At 52.9% G+C, this 16322-nt stretch overlaps 6 protein-coding genes across 6 annotated transcripts; 2 read left to right on the plus strand and 4 right to left on the minus strand.

Moving 5' to 3' along the window:
* Positions 1-393: 393 nt before the first annotated feature.
* PG998_003247 (uncharacterized protein) lies at positions 394-2387 on the minus strand (the record flags this gene model as incomplete). Its single annotated transcript, XM_066870065.1, has 4 exons — positions 394-867; positions 934-1295; positions 1864-1882; positions 2298-2387. The coding sequence occupies 4 exons, from the start codon at positions 2385-2387 to the stop codon at positions 394-396; spliced, it is 945 nt and encodes a 314-aa protein (XP_066733815.1).
* A 294-nt stretch (positions 2388-2681) lies between these two features.
* Positions 2682-3925, minus strand: PG998_003248 (uncharacterized protein; the record flags this gene model as incomplete). Its single annotated transcript, XM_066870066.1, has 2 exons — positions 3722-3925; positions 2682-3414 (listed from the first exon to the last, which is right to left on the minus strand). The coding sequence occupies exons 1-2, from the start codon at positions 3814-3816 to the stop codon at positions 2682-2684; spliced, it is 828 nt and encodes a 275-aa protein (XP_066733816.1). The 5' UTR covers positions 3817-3925.
* Positions 3926-7377: 3452 nt separating this feature from the next.
* PG998_003249 (uncharacterized protein) lies at positions 7378-9033 on the minus strand (the record flags this gene model as incomplete). Its single annotated transcript, XM_066870067.1, has 3 exons — positions 7378-7844; positions 8063-8513; positions 8614-9033. 3 exons carry the CDS (start codon positions 9031-9033, stop codon positions 7378-7380), a joined length of 1338 nt encoding a protein of 445 aa, XP_066733817.1.
* An 877-nt stretch (positions 9034-9910) lies between these two features.
* Positions 9911-11371, plus strand: PG998_003250 (pterin-4-alpha-carbinolamine dehydratase family protein; the record flags this gene model as incomplete). The annotated part of the gene is made up of 3 exons (XM_066870068.1): positions 9911-10090; positions 10618-10680; positions 11117-11371. 3 exons carry the CDS (start codon positions 9911-9913, stop codon positions 11369-11371), a joined length of 498 nt encoding a protein of 165 aa, XP_066733818.1.
* Positions 11372-12005: 634 nt separating this feature from the next.
* On the minus strand, positions 12006-13913 carry PG998_003251 (nuclear control of ATPase protein; the record flags this gene model as incomplete). The annotated part of the gene is made up of 1 exon (XM_066870069.1): positions 12006-13913. One exon carries the CDS (start codon positions 13911-13913, stop codon positions 12006-12008), a length of 1908 nt encoding a protein of 635 aa, XP_066733819.1.
* A 1284-nt stretch (positions 13914-15197) lies between these two features.
* Positions 15198-16322, plus strand: PG998_003252 (C-4 methylsterol oxidase; the record flags this gene model as incomplete). The annotated part of the gene is made up of 4 exons (XM_066870070.1): positions 15198-15208; positions 15286-15403; positions 15460-15603; positions 15690-16322. 4 exons carry the CDS (start codon positions 15198-15200, stop codon positions 16320-16322), a joined length of 906 nt encoding a protein of 301 aa, XP_066733820.1.

Raw genomic sequence — 16322 nt, forward strand, 5'->3', positions numbered from 1 at the left:
TTGACTGTTCGAGGTCGATTTTCCTTCTCATTGATAACCGAGCCTGGATGATACATGCATTTATCCTCAATATCTTACTATCTTTTCTTGACCAGAATTCTACTTCAGATGGCCGACGCCAAAGTGCATTAACTAATACACCAATGAGCACGAGCACAGCCACTGCGTAAGAAGCAGTACTGCTCAGGTGGTTTACGCCCTGCCCCTAATGCCAATGGCACCAATTCTTGGTCCCGAACCGATGAAGCCTGAACGCCACGGTGTGATCAACATCCCACGATGCTGCCTGTAAACGCCCCCCCATGAAAGCAAGCGCAAAATCATAACGAAATCCTCTGGACCATCACACCTTGGTTCTTCCTCGCATCCTCTTGGGCATCACCAAAAGAATTCCTATGCTCTCAAAGATGATGGAGGGGGTAAGGTGTCACGTTGCAGCTGCCGCCGGATCTCATCGTCACTCCGCTCTTCGCTGGTTTCTGGCTTTACTCGGTTGTAGAGACCATCGACGGGGACTTCCCGCGGCGGTTCTCTCGCACTGATTCCAGCATGTACCGCTGCAGCAACGTCGGCAAGAGATCCCGCAGAGCTGGTCGGCTGCGGAGGTTCCAGTACAGTGGCGGGAGGGTGAGGGTGGGCAACAGCTCGCGGAGCACTTGATCTAGGAGGGTGCAAGGCCACGCCAGGAGGGGGTTGCGGAGGCTCGATCTGGCTGTCCATCAATCGGGACTGTAGTTGTATGACGTATTCGCGCAGCGCGTAGTTCTCGTTTTGGACGGCTTTATAAGTGTCTTCCATCGTGCGGAAGTCTCGCACTTCTTGTTCCAGCTTTTTTATGTGGTGCTCCTTCCTCTGTCTGAAAGCTCGCTGTTGGCTAGATCAGCATTGTCCAACCTCCCAGAAATACCTGGCGCTCATTCTGACAGCACTTACCTGGGCGGCCCTGTTCTGCGCAGCGCGTTTCGACTGGCTGAGCTCCCGCTTGGCCTTTCTCCCATCCGTGATAGAGTCATCCCCATCATGGTCATGCTCGTGGTCATGATCAAGAAGCCCATGCACTGCCATTGCAGATGAGGCAGAAGGGATTGCGCCGGGATGGGTGGACGCTGCGGCAAGCCCAGAAGGCATTATCTCAGCGGAGTTCGCTGCACCACCAGCTGCTCTCAGCTGGGGATGTATCTGCGGTTGCGGCGGTACACCAGGCTGAGGGGTTCTTGTCTCCTTGGGGCCCGAGTCAGTCTGGTTGAGAAGACTTGTCGCTTGATGTGCGAGTTTAGCTCGCAAGTCCGGGTCTTCTGAAAGACAAGTCAGTGACACGCAGTCCAAGCAATCCTGCTAGAATGGCGAAAGAGTATATGCGACGAGAAATGCGAGCTTGGAACAGGTAACGACCAGCCAGGATAAAAAGATCTTATGACAGAACTGGGGGAAGCTATGAAGTGGACCGAGGCGGAATATGTATGACTTGAACAGACCGGTTGGCAAGGGTAGTAGGAGCGGGTATTTGGTACTAAGAGACGGGCAAGAAGAACAAGATGGGGGGGGTGGTACAAGCCCGGGGCCGTCGAAGGCTGAGGTTGTGCGTCCGTATGCATGTATGTGTGTGATTACATATTCATTTGTGGAGGGAAGATGGGCAGTGACAGGGAGGGGGTGGGTGGAAAGTCAGCAAATGATAGGGAAGGGGGCCGGCATAGTAAGGATCGAAAAGACCCATGGAGTAAGAGTACTCCGGATCGTGGCAGGCTTCACGGATTCCGGTGCATTTTGTTGATGTGTAATCGGCAAATAAGATACACCCCCCAATATAGCCAGGGAGGTGATAAGAGTAGTAGATGGAACAAAAAGCATGTTCGTACTCACCAGTGAAGCTTGTACTGTCCTATTGTCCGATTCTGAGTCAGCATCCAGTTGATACAGTTCGATGGTGATAGTGCTGGCGATGGTAAAGGACGGGTAGAAACACCGACTCTACCGTTTGCCAGAGGGGAAGGTTGAGAAGACTCAAATCGTAAGGGGATATGACTAGATGCACTCATGACAAAGACCAGGTGTTTTTGATTTGCTGGATCACTCGGGAAGGAGAAAGGGAAAAAGAATCAAGAGACAGCGATGCACCTTTCGTGTATTCGTATGCTACCATGCATAATAAAACACGGCGGGGGTTGCGGTAGAAGGTGGTGGCTGACCACCGGAGAGCGATGGGAAGAGAGATCGATGGTAGTGTATTGGGATGTTATGAGATTGGACTGAGCGAGGACGGATGATTACGAGATGACGATTTGCTCCAAACTTACCTTAGGGGCGCCTGTGGGAGCAGCAGGAGCAGGGACAGGAGGAGCGGCAGCGGCAGCGGCAGCAGGAGCCGCAGTAGCTGTATAATCCATCATGCGAAGATCGAACTCAACAGATGGCGAAGACGAGATAAACGTAAGAGCCGGGCGGGATTATGACGGGAGGGTGAAGCGTGAAAACCAAAATAAACCGGAAGATCTGATGGTGAGCGCTGCAGCTTGTGTGGTCCGGAGGATCGGCAAGACCAGATCTGGATGGCACTTTTCTGTTGTTCCTGGAAATGGCACCGCCAGCCGGCCGTGGACGAGGAAGTACCGGGGTGTACTTTGGTTTTGTCTTTACGGATCAAGCAGTTATTTGGATGACATAAGTGCCGAGGAACAGATTTAGTAGGCAGGCAGGCAGGCTGGTCCGTAGATACAGATACTCTGGGTCAGGACTGGGGCCGGATCGATTGCGGATAGGCGGCCTGCACTTGCTGCTGACTGTATGATATAGCAGAGAGCAATGGGTAGTTTGGAAGTACAGGTCGGTGGTGGTCGGGTGAAGGTGGAAGAGAGATCCCTGGGGCTTCTCAAAGTTGGTTCGGATTGGACATGCGAGCCTTTAGGAAGATTTGATGGGGCCTGGCTGGACTGGAGACTGGTCGTTGCTGGACGAGCACAAGTAGGTTGGGCTGGGCGGGATTTGATAGGTGGTGTGGCCCTTTGGTAATAAACTTCCAGTGGTAGGTTGAGAGCGATAAAAGAAAGAGCCGGGTTTTGGGGTGCTGACAAAGTGAGCGACAAGACGCCAGGGCCAATGACAGGTGTCGGTTTTGTCCGAGGGTCGTAAGAGACAACAGCCAGCTGGGTGCTGGGCGGGCGGGCGAGGGAGAGAAATACTTCAGTTGTTATCGAATCAATGACCTGACTGGCGGTGCTACTTGGACGGTACATGGATGGAAATAAGACACCGGCACGCACAGGCACAGGCGGGGCAGGGCAGTCATGGAAAGGAAACGAAAGCGCGACGGCGGGGACACCAAGACCGCGAGGGAGGGTTCTGGGAGGGAATGTGAGGGTGATCGGGAGAGAGTCGTCTGGCGCCCCACGAGCCCCAGAGTCAAACCACGCCGGCCTTTTTTAATGTTGGTTTCGTAATCCGGACCAAGTGACGAATTATTCAGCCAGCCAGCCAGCAGCCAGTAAGTAGCCAGGAAGAACAAGAAAAGAAAAAGAGCCAGGAAGAACAAGAAAAGAAAGCCGACAGAAAAAAAGAACCAATCCTCCATCCATCCCCATTCTCGTCATCTCGAATCAATAGGCCACGGCTCCCTTCCAACCCCATCTCCCGAGCATGTCATGTCATGTCACGGCTGTTCAACATCTGTCTTGTCTGCGAGAAATGGATCAACAGAACAGACCGGATACTTGGGTACACGTACTCCTCCCAGGGGAGGTGAGGCTGGGTTGCAACCAGGAGCCTTTCTAGAAGGAGGAACAAGATTTGCCGCGGGTAACGGGCCGGTTTGCTGGCCATGGTCGATGGGTGCTTTTTTCGCACTTGTTCGCCCCGAGCATGGGTCTTCTAGAAGATGGGACCGAAACCCTCGTCGCTTTTTCCACTCCAGCAACCTGCTTCCTGGGTTGGTCTTTCTCAGGGTTTGACTGTTTGACTCATGACACGGAGGTTGGTGGTTGCACAAGTATTATACAACCAAAAAGACATGCACAGCTCCCCAGCACCTCTGCGGTCTGGTTGCATGTGTGGAAGAGACTACACATGCACTCTTATTGGCGATGGCGGGTGTTACCTGGCCACCAACGACGACGAAGACGAAGAAGAAGAAATGGGAATGAATATATGGGGGTGGTGATCACGTAATTCGCGCTCCCTAGCGGGTAGTTGACGACGCGCCTGCGCTCGGCTGTGTTAACTTGAGACTTGGATAGTGGGTTTGTCAGCAATTTCTTACTTGGTGTTACTGTACTTTAAAATCCGGACCGAGAGGTTGATTTGATCGTGCAAATGAAGAACGAGGTACTCAACGGGTACTTCCAACTTCCCGAAACACAGCCGTCTACCATTGGCCGATAGTGGGATGGGCTAATAGGCTATTCCCTCCCTCCGCCCGAATTCGGGTCGTCTGGGATTCGAAGACGACGACGACAACGAGCGGAAACCGTATACTCAGACATTCCTGACTGGATTCAAAGTGACCCTCGGCCTGTTTAAGGCTATATGTATAGGCTTTACCTCCCAGAGTCCAAGGTCCAGGGCCGGGTCTTCAGGTTTGTTGGGATCAGTCTTCGTTTACCACCACCTTCCTAGCATGGTACGATAGGAACTGTTTACGGCCCAATCCCAGTATCGATGAGGTGTTATGAGGTAAGCTCGCCAGAGCCGCCTCATTCCATCGTCGGTGCTTCTTCTGAAACTTGTTCCCAATTTATTCTAGTCCCCACGAGTTACATAAGAAAACTCTAAACCCTTGATTCAACAGCACAGGTAGGGTGTTTGTTTTCTTTGGTCTTTTCCGCGAAGACGGAGCTGCGAGTTCCAAGGAGATTACGGAGTATGCAACGCAAAGATGGCAGGCTATCGCAGAGGGTTGATTTCGGAATTGTTTCCTCAATCGTAAGTATTTACTAAGTCGTCGGCTTCTCTTTGGTAACCCGGGCTGGGCCAATGGGACAATAACGCACACATCCCACATCATCATCCCTTTGCATGGCTGCATGGTCAGCCCGATGCGCTAGACAGCTACCTACCACCCTACATATCAACCAACGCACATAGCGTGCTGTGCCGTAGACAGCGTTGCCGGGGACGTATGTACACGCCGTATTCGTTCGCTCTACTCCAATACCCCAGTCAGTACACGATGGATCGGTTCCTGGATTGGCTGTCGTCCCTAAGCGAAATGGCAGACGCAGAAAGTGAAGCTTCTGGTCGGGCCTCGAGCACGAGAAAGAGAGGGAGGAGAGCAATGGGAAACCGAGGAGAGCAATGCGCCGCTCAAGTGCATACTGGCTGCTACGAATACGTGCGATGCCGCAGCAGAAGCAGCAACAGGGGCGGTCCAACTCCGGATTCACGTCGAAATTGCACGAGACATTCCCGAGCTGTGGGTGTGTGTGGATTCATCTCGGGACCGTGGTCCTATTTAGCCCCAGTCAGTCTCCTGCGAGAGTGAGTGAAGCGAGTGACGTCGGGACCGCTGACAAAGTAAAGTCCCCCCGTTCCCACCCACACCACACTTCCAATCTCTTGTGCTACCTCACCAACCACAAAATACTGCACAGAGTTCTGCGCAGAGTACACATCGGCATGGCTTGCATATTCGCATACGAATGTGGCATTTTGCTACGGGACAGCGGATTGGCTGCTTCGCACAACGGCCCAATCAACGGTTCCCGCCATCTTGGCCCCTGCTGCTTTGGTCAGCAATCACACCACACGTGATTCGAGAGATTGAGATATGAACTCAGTTTCTTGGCGCACGATGCCGCGCCGGACTTTCCAACTGCAAGGAGAGTCCGGACCCCTCGGAATTGGCCAAACAAATACCGCTCCTGCGACGAGTACCCCCGATCCAGATGCTAGTCCGTCAACTCTCTGGTAAAGAGGACTCGTTCTAGCATTGTACTTTTTTGTGGTCTTGCCATTCATCATACATATGTGCAGGTAAGAATCCCCGAGATAGCTGAGGCTGCCAGCTGCTTCACTTTTCATACTATTATCGTCTATTGTTTCATTAGTCTGGTATTTACATGTGTAGCTCCAACGAGGAATACATACATAAACCTCGTACCCACTGGGCGTTTATGGCACTCAGTTTACTGGTCGAGATATCCTCTCAATGACAACCGGCGTGCGTGATCAGGTCATCCGTGCCTTGGCTATTAGTAATCTTGCTACCAACCCACCCCTCTTCCCTGCCGGGTCACAGAACGGGGCAAGCAGAAGAATATCTTGTCAGACAATCAAACGCGTTGCACGGTATGTATGAGGAAAACCAGCTGCCAGCCTATGTAGGGGCACGATATCGGCCGAAAGATCCTCCCCTTTACGTGGTAGGAAATCTTCCCTCACTTCTTCGGGCTTCCCAAGGCGGACGGAATCCACAATTGCAGCAACAACTCCACGCAAGCACGATACATCAGAAATCCATCATCCACCCCTGCGGCACAAGCAGCAAGTTCTACCATCTACATACATACAATGGGGGCCCAGCCCAGTTGTTGGACGCGAGAGACGCACTGTGCGGCTTGGTTGCAGATCAACCCGGAGGTATGTATCGACAATCGTGTGTCCATATGAATGGGGGCAATATTCCGAAAGGAACCTCGGTCTTTGCCCTCGCTGAAAAGTACCTGCTGCGTTGCTGTTTAAGGAAAGTCGTGTCGCGTGGTAAGGCGTCGATGCAACGTTTGAAGCCCATACGACGACGGCTAGGATTAAGAGCCAGGTTGTGATCACTCATCAAGCATTGAAACTTGCACGCGTCGCTCGTGCCCAAAGCGGAAGCCCAAAGGTAACCTATGAATAATGCATGAGAAAGCAACTTCATACAGAACTGCGTAACAGCCACCAAAATATCTCGGAGCCAAGTGGCTTTGAGCGTCGTACGGACAGATGATCCAGACACACTTTCACCGATAAGAGAAACATTACTTTTTGGGGTAGGGATGCGCACTGGCTGGGGAGAGGGACACCCATTCTTCCAGTCTCCTGCTGCTAGGTTGCACCGTCCCGTCTCGGCCATAAGACGCAAGCAGTGAGCAGGGCGCGAGAGCCCGGAGGAAAGATGGAAAGATGGGACCATCGACCATCTATCTGGCTTATGTAACCACACCCACGGGATCTACGCATATACAATTTGGAATGCCGACGTGGTAGTTTATATTGTAGCACGTCTCTAGCATGCATTACTGCTTACTACATGTATGCATGGGTAGGACAGGGGTGATTAAACGGAGGGACGGGTTGAGAGACTTGTGGAACCCAGCGCCAACCGACCCTCTCCCAGTGTCCTCTCCTCTCGATACTGCGCAGTGACGGACCAAGCATTTGGCATGCATTCGACCACAGCTCTTTTTACGCTGGCGATTTGTACCGTTTCCCACCCTTCCAAACGTGTGTAACGTTGTTCGGGTCCGTGAGGAACGCCAGGTCATCCAGTGGGTTACCTGCCACGCCTATCAGATCGGCATCATACCCGGCTTTCAACTGTCCACTTTTGGGCGCCTGCTTGCCCAGCACCTCCGGCGCGGTGGCCGTCATGGCTTCGATGGCCTCTAAAGGGGTCATGCCCGCCTTGACTGCATAGGCGAGTTCCATGGCATTCTTGCCGTGGGCCAGGCGGTGCTCTGGGTCGCTGTACAAAGTATCTGTACCTAGAGCTATTTTGACGCCTTTCTCTATGGCCAGGCTGTAGTTCTTCCTAGTCAAGGGGACAAGCTTCTCGATTTTCCTAACAATAGGCTCGGGATATCCGCTGTGGTCGATCAGTAAGTTCTCTTGGATGTGTCGGGTTGCAACAAGGATTGCCCCCTTCTCTTTCACTATAAGACCCAAGGTTAGCATGAGGTTCTTCCGAGTCAACAAAATAGCATATCCATTGAATTCCGGTGAGAGGATACCATGCTGCTACAAGCAGTAAGGGGTGGATGGGATTTAGCCAGGTCGCTCTCCTTCGGGGAATGTGGGTGGTGGTCATGCCGGCCGGGTCTGCTTCTGTGGGATGACTTTGGGGAATATAAACACGATCCCCGCCACGTACTAAGTGTTGCGACCTCCTCGTCCAAGTAACACCCATGCTCGATGCTCTTTACGCCTGCTCTGAGTGCCGCCATGATACCGGCTTTCCCGATGGCATGAGCGGCAACGGCGCGGCCTGAGCGCTCCGTCTCGTCGACAACGGCCTTGAGCTCAGCGTCCGAGAATTGGCGATCTTCAGGGTCGTCGTTGAGGCTCAGCACGCCTCCCGAGGAGCAGACCTTAATGCATCGAGCTCCTCTGCGTACCATGGTCCGCACGGCCTTGGTACATTCGTCTGCGCCATCACACAAATACGAACTGCCGCCTGCCTCACCGAACTGTTTCACCGCGCAGAGGGGCAGCTCGTGGTCATCGCCGTGGCCGCCTGTGATGGACAGCGCCGCCAATGACGAATATACATTGGGGCCGATCAGATATCCATCTCGGATGCCCGGCCACAGATATCCTGCGTACTTTTGTTTTATGTACATACAGTGTCAGCTCTCTTGCATACACTTAGACCGAACACAAACTTATGTATAGTCGAGGTGGGAAAGGGAGCGTCCTGCTTACACCCTGTAACTCCCGAACAGAAGTGAACCCTGCATCAAGAGTGCGACGGAGGTCCGCCACCGTAACAGCGCCAGCCAAGGTTGGCGCGCCTGGGAGGAACGCGCTACTATCACTCAGGGCGCTGAAAGCCAGGCCATGTCCCCCGAAGTGGACGTGGCAATCCCACAGTCCTGGTAATAGTACTTTGACGCGGTGAAACTCGACTTTGCCGTACTTTGCTGGGAGGTTGGAGAAGTCCCCCACCCACTGGATCGTGGCGTCCTCGACCACGACAGCGCCGTTCGTGATAGGCTGGCCACGGCCTGGGATCAGGAAGTCACTCCTGATGCCAAAGCAGGTGGTGGCCGCGCTAGTAGTCTCGGCAGACTCTCCTTCGCCATCGTCGTACTCTGGCGGTACCGCATGATAAGGGACGCGCATTTTGAGGCAGGACAGTGGTCCAAGGGGCAAGCTCCGGCGAATGCAGTGTGCTAAAAGGCTGAAGTTTGCGATGCGATGTCAAACTTAATTATGCGCCTGGATACCTGGTGGTCTCTTTATTAACCAGGGGCTATAAATATCGCCTAATGAGCGTTTGTTGATCTGTTGAAGAACGCGCAGCTCCAGATTACCCCTCTGCCCTCTGCAACTGCAGGCTGCTGATAGTTAAATAACATTTGTTGGTGGCCGGCGTACCTTCCTGTTGCTATCTAGCCCTGCAGCAACACATGCATGTGCCTTACAATGCAGCAGACACATCAAGTATTGACCATGGATACCATCAGGCACACCCGACGGCACATTGGTGTCAGCATACTGGACAAAAGTATAAGACAGCTAATAGGCGTTATCGAATATCATGTAGTAGAGGTCGTTTACGAGGGAGTCTATGAGTGTGGTTGAACAAAATGGCAGCGCAGTAGTCTGCGGAAGGAGCCGCTAACTCTGCACTCACGCCCCTGCCTGGGTTAGGGTATTTTGCACTGATCCATCGACCATCGTCATGGCCCTAGCGCCCCAGCTTCGCTTCTGGAACATCGCAATATCTAACCACCGTCCATCGATTGCCCTCTTCAATTTGATCAGACGGAGACAGCTGTTGAACATTTGCATCTTGGTCGTTTGATCTACTTTGTTCTACTGTCCAATGCACCAACCGCCAGCGTGGCTACGCTACGCTCACTCTCTTGTGAGAACCGGCACAAAATCTACATCAGTACCCCGGCCGTTTTCGGTGTCTCGGGTGACGCTCCCAAGATACCATACAGTATACTCAGAGCCCGGAGCGAAGAAGTTTAGTCAAGTGCCTCGCTTGGCCATGTCGACCGCCGCCGCCAACGCCACCACCCAGGCCAAGTTCGCCGCGGGTTCAGATGAGGTGGCTTTGGGGCCAAAGCTTCAGTCCCTGCTGGCCCCGGCAGGAGGCCGATGGGATCTGATCAGCTCTGGAGAAGGGCTTGAACGTAGTTTCAAGTTCAAAACGTTTGCGAAGACCTGGGTAAGTTCCGTTTGTTCATGTCTGTTATCAAGCATCAAGCAAGGGTTCTGGTGTTCCAACCCGAGAAGGGGGAAAGGGGAACTGAATCCCGATCTCTTCTGCGGGACTCTCTAGAAGAGAAATACCGCAGAAATGACGAATCTCATGAAGTACATAGGCTACAGCGCCTACTTCGTCATCTTTTGTATTTGCGTTTGTTGTTTCCGCGGCTCAAGCGAACTATGGATGCCCTCCTATCACGGCCTTCGCAATATGCCCCTTACTCAGCACAATAGCCTATCCCACCCATTCCATGCCATTGATGTGCCGACTTGGTCATCTGAAGCCTGAAATTTACCGGGTAGCCGAAACTCGGTTGGTCTGGTACATGTGGATTGAGCCTCCCATGGGGGCCCGCGACAATTGCCATTGGTTTATGGTAGATGTCGCACGACTGCAGTGCTGATGGCTGTCTAGACCACCAAGTCGCTATATTAAGTTGAGATTACGAATCGTGACGGATCCCGACTAACTCGATGCGATGGCAGGATTTCATGACTGCCGTATCATTGCAGTGTAAATTGAAGAACCATCATCCGGAATGGTCGAATGTAAGTTACCAGCCCATCGCATCGAGTTTTCTCCATACTTCTGCTCTATGTATTCTACACCCCAGCATGGCCCCGGTGAACACAAGGGAGAACAAGCCACTGCAAGGGGAGACAGCAACTCAAATGCAGTTGCTTACTCATTATGGGCGAATACCCTGACTGCTTGCTTGAGTTCCTTGACTGCCTTGGTTATACACATGATCGATATGACGGCTAGTTGAACCAAGGGAAAGACAATGCTGTTTGGATAACCACATGTCGTGGTATTCTCTGAACGATTTGGGACACTCGTACTTTCCTTGCCCAACTCCTAAAAGCCCCATTACCTGACTACCAGCTCCCATAACTGCACCTGTTATACCCCCAAAGGTGTAATGCAACCCCAATTTGTACGAATAAAGCAAGTAGCTGACATACTGCGCGGCATGATACATAGGTATACAATGTAACCTTCATTCGCTGGACCACCCACAGCCCAAAGGGGCTTTCGACCAAGGACGTCGAGCTCGCCGCCATCTGCGACAGTTTAGCTCAGGACTTTGGAGAGGTTATTGAGGACCAACAACAGCAAGGCGGCCAGAGCTGTGCTATGAGGAACTTGGCCGACACTGTGGCATCTGGAGCTGGTGCTGACTGTTGCACACCCAAAAGCCAGGTCGTCCAGTCAGGGGCTAATAATGCCTCATCCTAGATACCTAGAGACCTGTTCCTTCTTCACGCATAGGCGTGGGTGTGCAGTTACTTAAAAAACGTAGGCATTCACCCTTAGAAGAAGATGCAATTAGAGGATATTGATTAGTTCCATACCATTCGGCTCTTTATATGTGCCCTTAAGCGGGAAGCCGTCGAAGTGGACCAGCTGAATTAAGTACAGTCAGCGGGTCAAATCTGGAAAACAATATTCATGTAAAAGTTGTAAATGACTTGTTCCTATCTATGCATCTATAGTACAGGTGAAGGCCTTAAAATGCATATCACATATCTTTCAAATCAGTAACCTTAGGCACAAGTCGGAGGCTTAGGCATTTAAGCCAGGCTCCAGTACTGGGAATCTGAGTCACCCGGCCAAGGCTGTGACTTTCCGCGCTTAGCCCGTTTTTGTTCAAGAAGCTAGTTGGCGTCGACAAGAGAAAGGGAGCTGGCGTTGACGATAGGTAGCTGCAGCGTCTCCTTGATATTGGCACACCCCTCCCTCCCTAAGACTCAAAGAGCAGAAGGAAGGCGCGAGGCGCCGGAGTGTTGCTCGTGTATATTACAAGAGCCACTTAGAGTACACCCAGCGGATACGGTCCAATGCCCTGAGCTGACACCGGATTCCTTTGAGGTTATTGCCCAGCTCCTCCAGATCCTTCCAGGAACCTCTGCTTATACGCATCGGTGGGGAGGAGGTCAAAGGCCAATCGTCGTAGAACCTGGAGCTCGCAGACGAGCAGGCCGTGGTCTTTGTACGACAAGAGGCTGTTCGGAGTCGGGGTGGCTTCGGTAAGGATTCGGTCGATATCTCGCAGCACCCAAACACACCTGTCGGTATGCTTGTCTCTGCGGAAGCCTCCCGAGAATACATTGTGCAGATATTGGAAAACGGCGATGGAAACGAGGATGCCAGGGGTCAATCCGACGAAGCCAAATACCAGTTCTTGGCTTCGCAGCAGGGTATCGATACCAGTCATAGCGACCTCGACATCAACCTTGGTCTTTTGCACCTGGATCAGAAGAGTCCGCACCAAATCTCCCCGCACTGCGCCCATCAGAGGCGTGCGCAAGTCCTTCTCATAGGCACGAAGCACTGGCGTCAAGTCTCCTTGTTGAACCTTAGCCCTGATGTCTGCTACCTGAGTTTCGGAGAGGGATGAAGCGCCTGTTGCCGAGGTTGGCCTGTCCAGAGCGAAGTCTACTACCATGCGTTCCAGACTGTCTCTGTCCGACTTGAGGCTATCCCGACTCATGATAGCGATGTCACTATTGGAATCGTGGCGTATAGTTCCAACCACCTTCCGTGTCGGCTCCACAATCCAGTTGAACCAAAAGTCTTTCACGGTGGCTCCGAGATCGGCTATCCAGTCCAGGATCTCCCTTTTGCGGTTGAAAAGAATACGAAGGATTGTGCTTGACGAGAAGAGAAGAACGGTAGCAGGGAGCCAGTATCTCACCAATCGGGAAGGCCGACCGTGCATATTGACCAAATCGTGAGTCGCTTCAACGTGGTGTGGCAGTTGCTCTTTAAGCAGCCAGTGGAGCCGTCTTGCAACCACCGAGGGCCTGTTGCTGTCATCGTCTTCCACCTCGATGGAGAGTTCGGGGTCTTCTTCGACGCCAGCGAACACCCTATCTTCGAAAGCGGCGACTCCCGAATCCAAGGTAAGGACATCCTTAAGTACCATATCCATCAAAGCCACGCTGCGCTCAACGACACCTTTCCATTCTTGGCTGCTTGACATGATGATATCGCTCTTCCCATCGTCACTGCCATTGCCACCAAAAGCAAGGCCCTCTTCAATGAGAACACCAAGGCCGCTTGCAGTCATCTCTCGAAGCTTCTTCAGCCTGGATTGTTTCTGCCGCGCCTCTTCCCGAGAGAGAGTAAAGGGAGACTTAGCCCGACGCTGAATATCCGCAAGCGACCTTTCTCGGATGCTCTCCCGGACGATGCGATAGAATCGTTGCCAGTTCCGCGACATATAGTTGCCCCAAGTGCTTTCGTCCTGCTCGGAGAACAGCCCAGTTGGTCTTCCGGAGTTGCGGCGCAAACGGACTTTGCTGTCTTGGTATATCTCCTGGGACCAGCCCCAAACGCGCATGGGAGAGGTTTGGGCCATGTACAGACTACTACTTGCTGGGGAGGAGAGAACCGAGTCCCAATACCAAATGTGGTCGCTAAGCGGCACGATTTGGTCGAGCAGGGTTTGCATGATAATACCGTACGTCTGGACAGTAGCTTTACTGACTAGAAGCCATTCCAAATCAGTTTCATACTGGGTCGTCTCCTCGCTGGCTTCAGCCAGCAGATTTGACTGGGCCAGGAGACTCTTGATCTGCCATGTTGGCAGAATTGGCTGTGCGGCAGTTGAGGCGTTGGCGGTTGTGGAAAGAAACTTAATAATCCGAAGGAGGTCTTTGACGCGGGAAGGCTCGGCCGAAGCGTGATGTGCTGCAGTGAACTCGGGGCCACCGTTGAAGGGGATGCGATCCAGCTGGACATCCAGGCGTCGGACCTGATCGGATACCACCGACATGGTTCCTACCCCTGTCTGACAGCCCGGTCAACAAAATGGTCCGGGGTTGGGTAAGGGTAAGGACCAGGCCTGACGTATACGTACGCGGTGGTATATAGTATGTAAGCCCAAGTACTGTATCGCCAGGTCAAGGGAACCTGGGGGCTTGGCTGTTAGGTCGTCCCGGAGTAGCGGTAAAGCTGGAAGGAGAGGAGCAGATGCTTATCCGGATCATGGACTGACGATGGTCTGAAGGTTTAAGTGGGCCTAGACGAATTGGAGCCGGTTGACGGCGGCAAACATGGCCGCGAACAGTCGATGTCGAATGTTTAGCTAATGAGCAAGCGACAGAATATTTTTGATAGTTTGAATACTATGCTAGTACTCCGTAAGGATTCTCCAGATATGGGCAAGATATTCTGAGAATTTGTAAAGAAAGTTATATATTGAAATATTCTTCAGGCTACTGGAAGCTGCGCTGGATATGAGGTCATTCAAAGCTCAGGAGGAGAAGGCTTCTTTCTTCCCAGCACAATATTGTTGTTAATTTTTGTGAAGAGAAATAGCGAGGACGATATCGGGCTGGCTGGCTTTGCTGGAGCCGCGGGGAGTGACAGGGCGTGGCAGCGTGCAGCTTTCCAGAACATTATCCAATTGTTCGGCAGGTGCAGGTTCGGCCACGGTTGGCGGTATTGATTGCGTTGGCCTGATACCCGCATTCCCGCATTCCAGCAAAGAGCAGGGTGCACGGGGCAATGAAGAATAAACAATCTAATCAGTAGATCGCCTGATCTTGTGCCTGGCGTGGTCCTGGCCGCCCGCACTAGCCACAGTACTGGGCCTGGAGCTAGCACCCCTTTGCCCTCTAGGCTGTTCTGTCGCCAAACCGAGCGTAGTCGCATCCCCAACCCGAATACGAGAGCTCCGGATTTGCGCCGCAGAGTGGCTCAAATTACTGCCAATTGTTGGTGGATCGAGCCCAGGGAAACACTCAACTTTTGTTAACGGCATGCAGGCGGACAAGGGTCTCCGATAGGATGGGTCCCTGGAAATTGACCCTTTTCATGTGGGAAATCTCCAGTTTCTGTTGTTCGCCTCTCCCGGGGTCCCTTTAAAGTATCATTCGAGACGGCATCTTCACTATCCGTCCTTGATCCTTTTTTTCTCCCTCCTCCATCATTCGCCTCATATAAGGCTGTCGTGTCTGCAGCCCATCTCTTCACTTCCAACCTAGTCACCACATCGACACAGCTGGCTTGGCCGCACATTCATTCCCTACTGGACAACCGCCACATACCACGCGCCATGGCAACCATGTATGTGAACCCTAAAGCCTCTTCCATTGTCAACACCAAAGCGCCTCCTTCAGCATGCTAATCAACCCTTTCAACAGCAACGCCACCCTCGCGGGTCTCACGGGGGCTTTCAGCCAGCCCGATACCTACCTCGGTGTATTCGAAGAAGTCACCAAGCAGAACATCCAGCTCAACATCGTTGAGCGCGCCTGGGCGGTATGTTTTGGATCAACGCCGGTTAGGCAGCAACACAAATACTAAACAATCTCTAGGCTTGGTACCTGTGGATGCAGAACGACATCCTGGCCACCGGTATCATGAGCTTCGTCATGCACGAGGTCTTCTACTTTGGCCGCTGCATCCCATGGATGATCATCGACCGAACGCCCTTCCTGAACAAATACAAGATCCAGAACGTACGCGAGACCGAACCCAGCCCCCAATTAGTGGCAACATGAACTCGAGACTGACATGACCTACAGCAAAAATCCCGACCATGAAGGAACAGTGGGAGTGCGCCAGCTTGGTCCTGCTGAGCCACTTCACCGTCGAGCTGCCCCAGATCTGGCTCTTCCACCCCATTGCGACTTACTTCGGCATGGACTATGGTGTGCCCTTCCCGTCCATCTGGAAGATGGCTATGCACATTGCCATCTTCTTCGTCATGGAGGACACCTGGCACTACTGGCTTCACCGCGCCCTGCACTACGGCCCTCTGTACAAGAACATCCACAAGCTGCACCACACCTACTCTGCACCCTTCGGTCTGGCTGCTGAGTACGCGTCGCCCCTCGAAGTTATGCTCCTCGCTCTCGGAACTGTCGGTTCTCCCATCCTTTGGGTCTCCTTGACTGGAGATTTGCACCTCTTCACCATGTACGCGTGGATCGTTGGCCGTCTCTTCCAGGCTATCGATTCCCACAGCGGCTACGATTTCCCCTGGAGCTTGCGTCACGTCCTGCCCTTCTGGGCCGGCGCTGAGCACCACGACATCCACCACGAGCGCTTCATTGGCAACTACGCCTCCAGCTTCCGCTGGTGGGACTACATGCTCGACACCGAGTCCGGCCCCGAGGCTGCCAAGCGCCGCCGCGAGAGGAAGATGGCGGCCCTGAAGGCGAAGAAGGCCCAGTAG

The sequence above is a fragment of the Apiospora kogelbergensis genome (genome assembly GCF_038363985.1).
Source record: "Apiospora kogelbergensis strain CBS 113332 chromosome Unknown utg000002l_segment0_segment0, whole genome shotgun sequence".
NCBI lineage: Eukaryota > Fungi > Ascomycota > Sordariomycetes > Amphisphaeriales > Apiosporaceae > Apiospora > Apiospora kogelbergensis.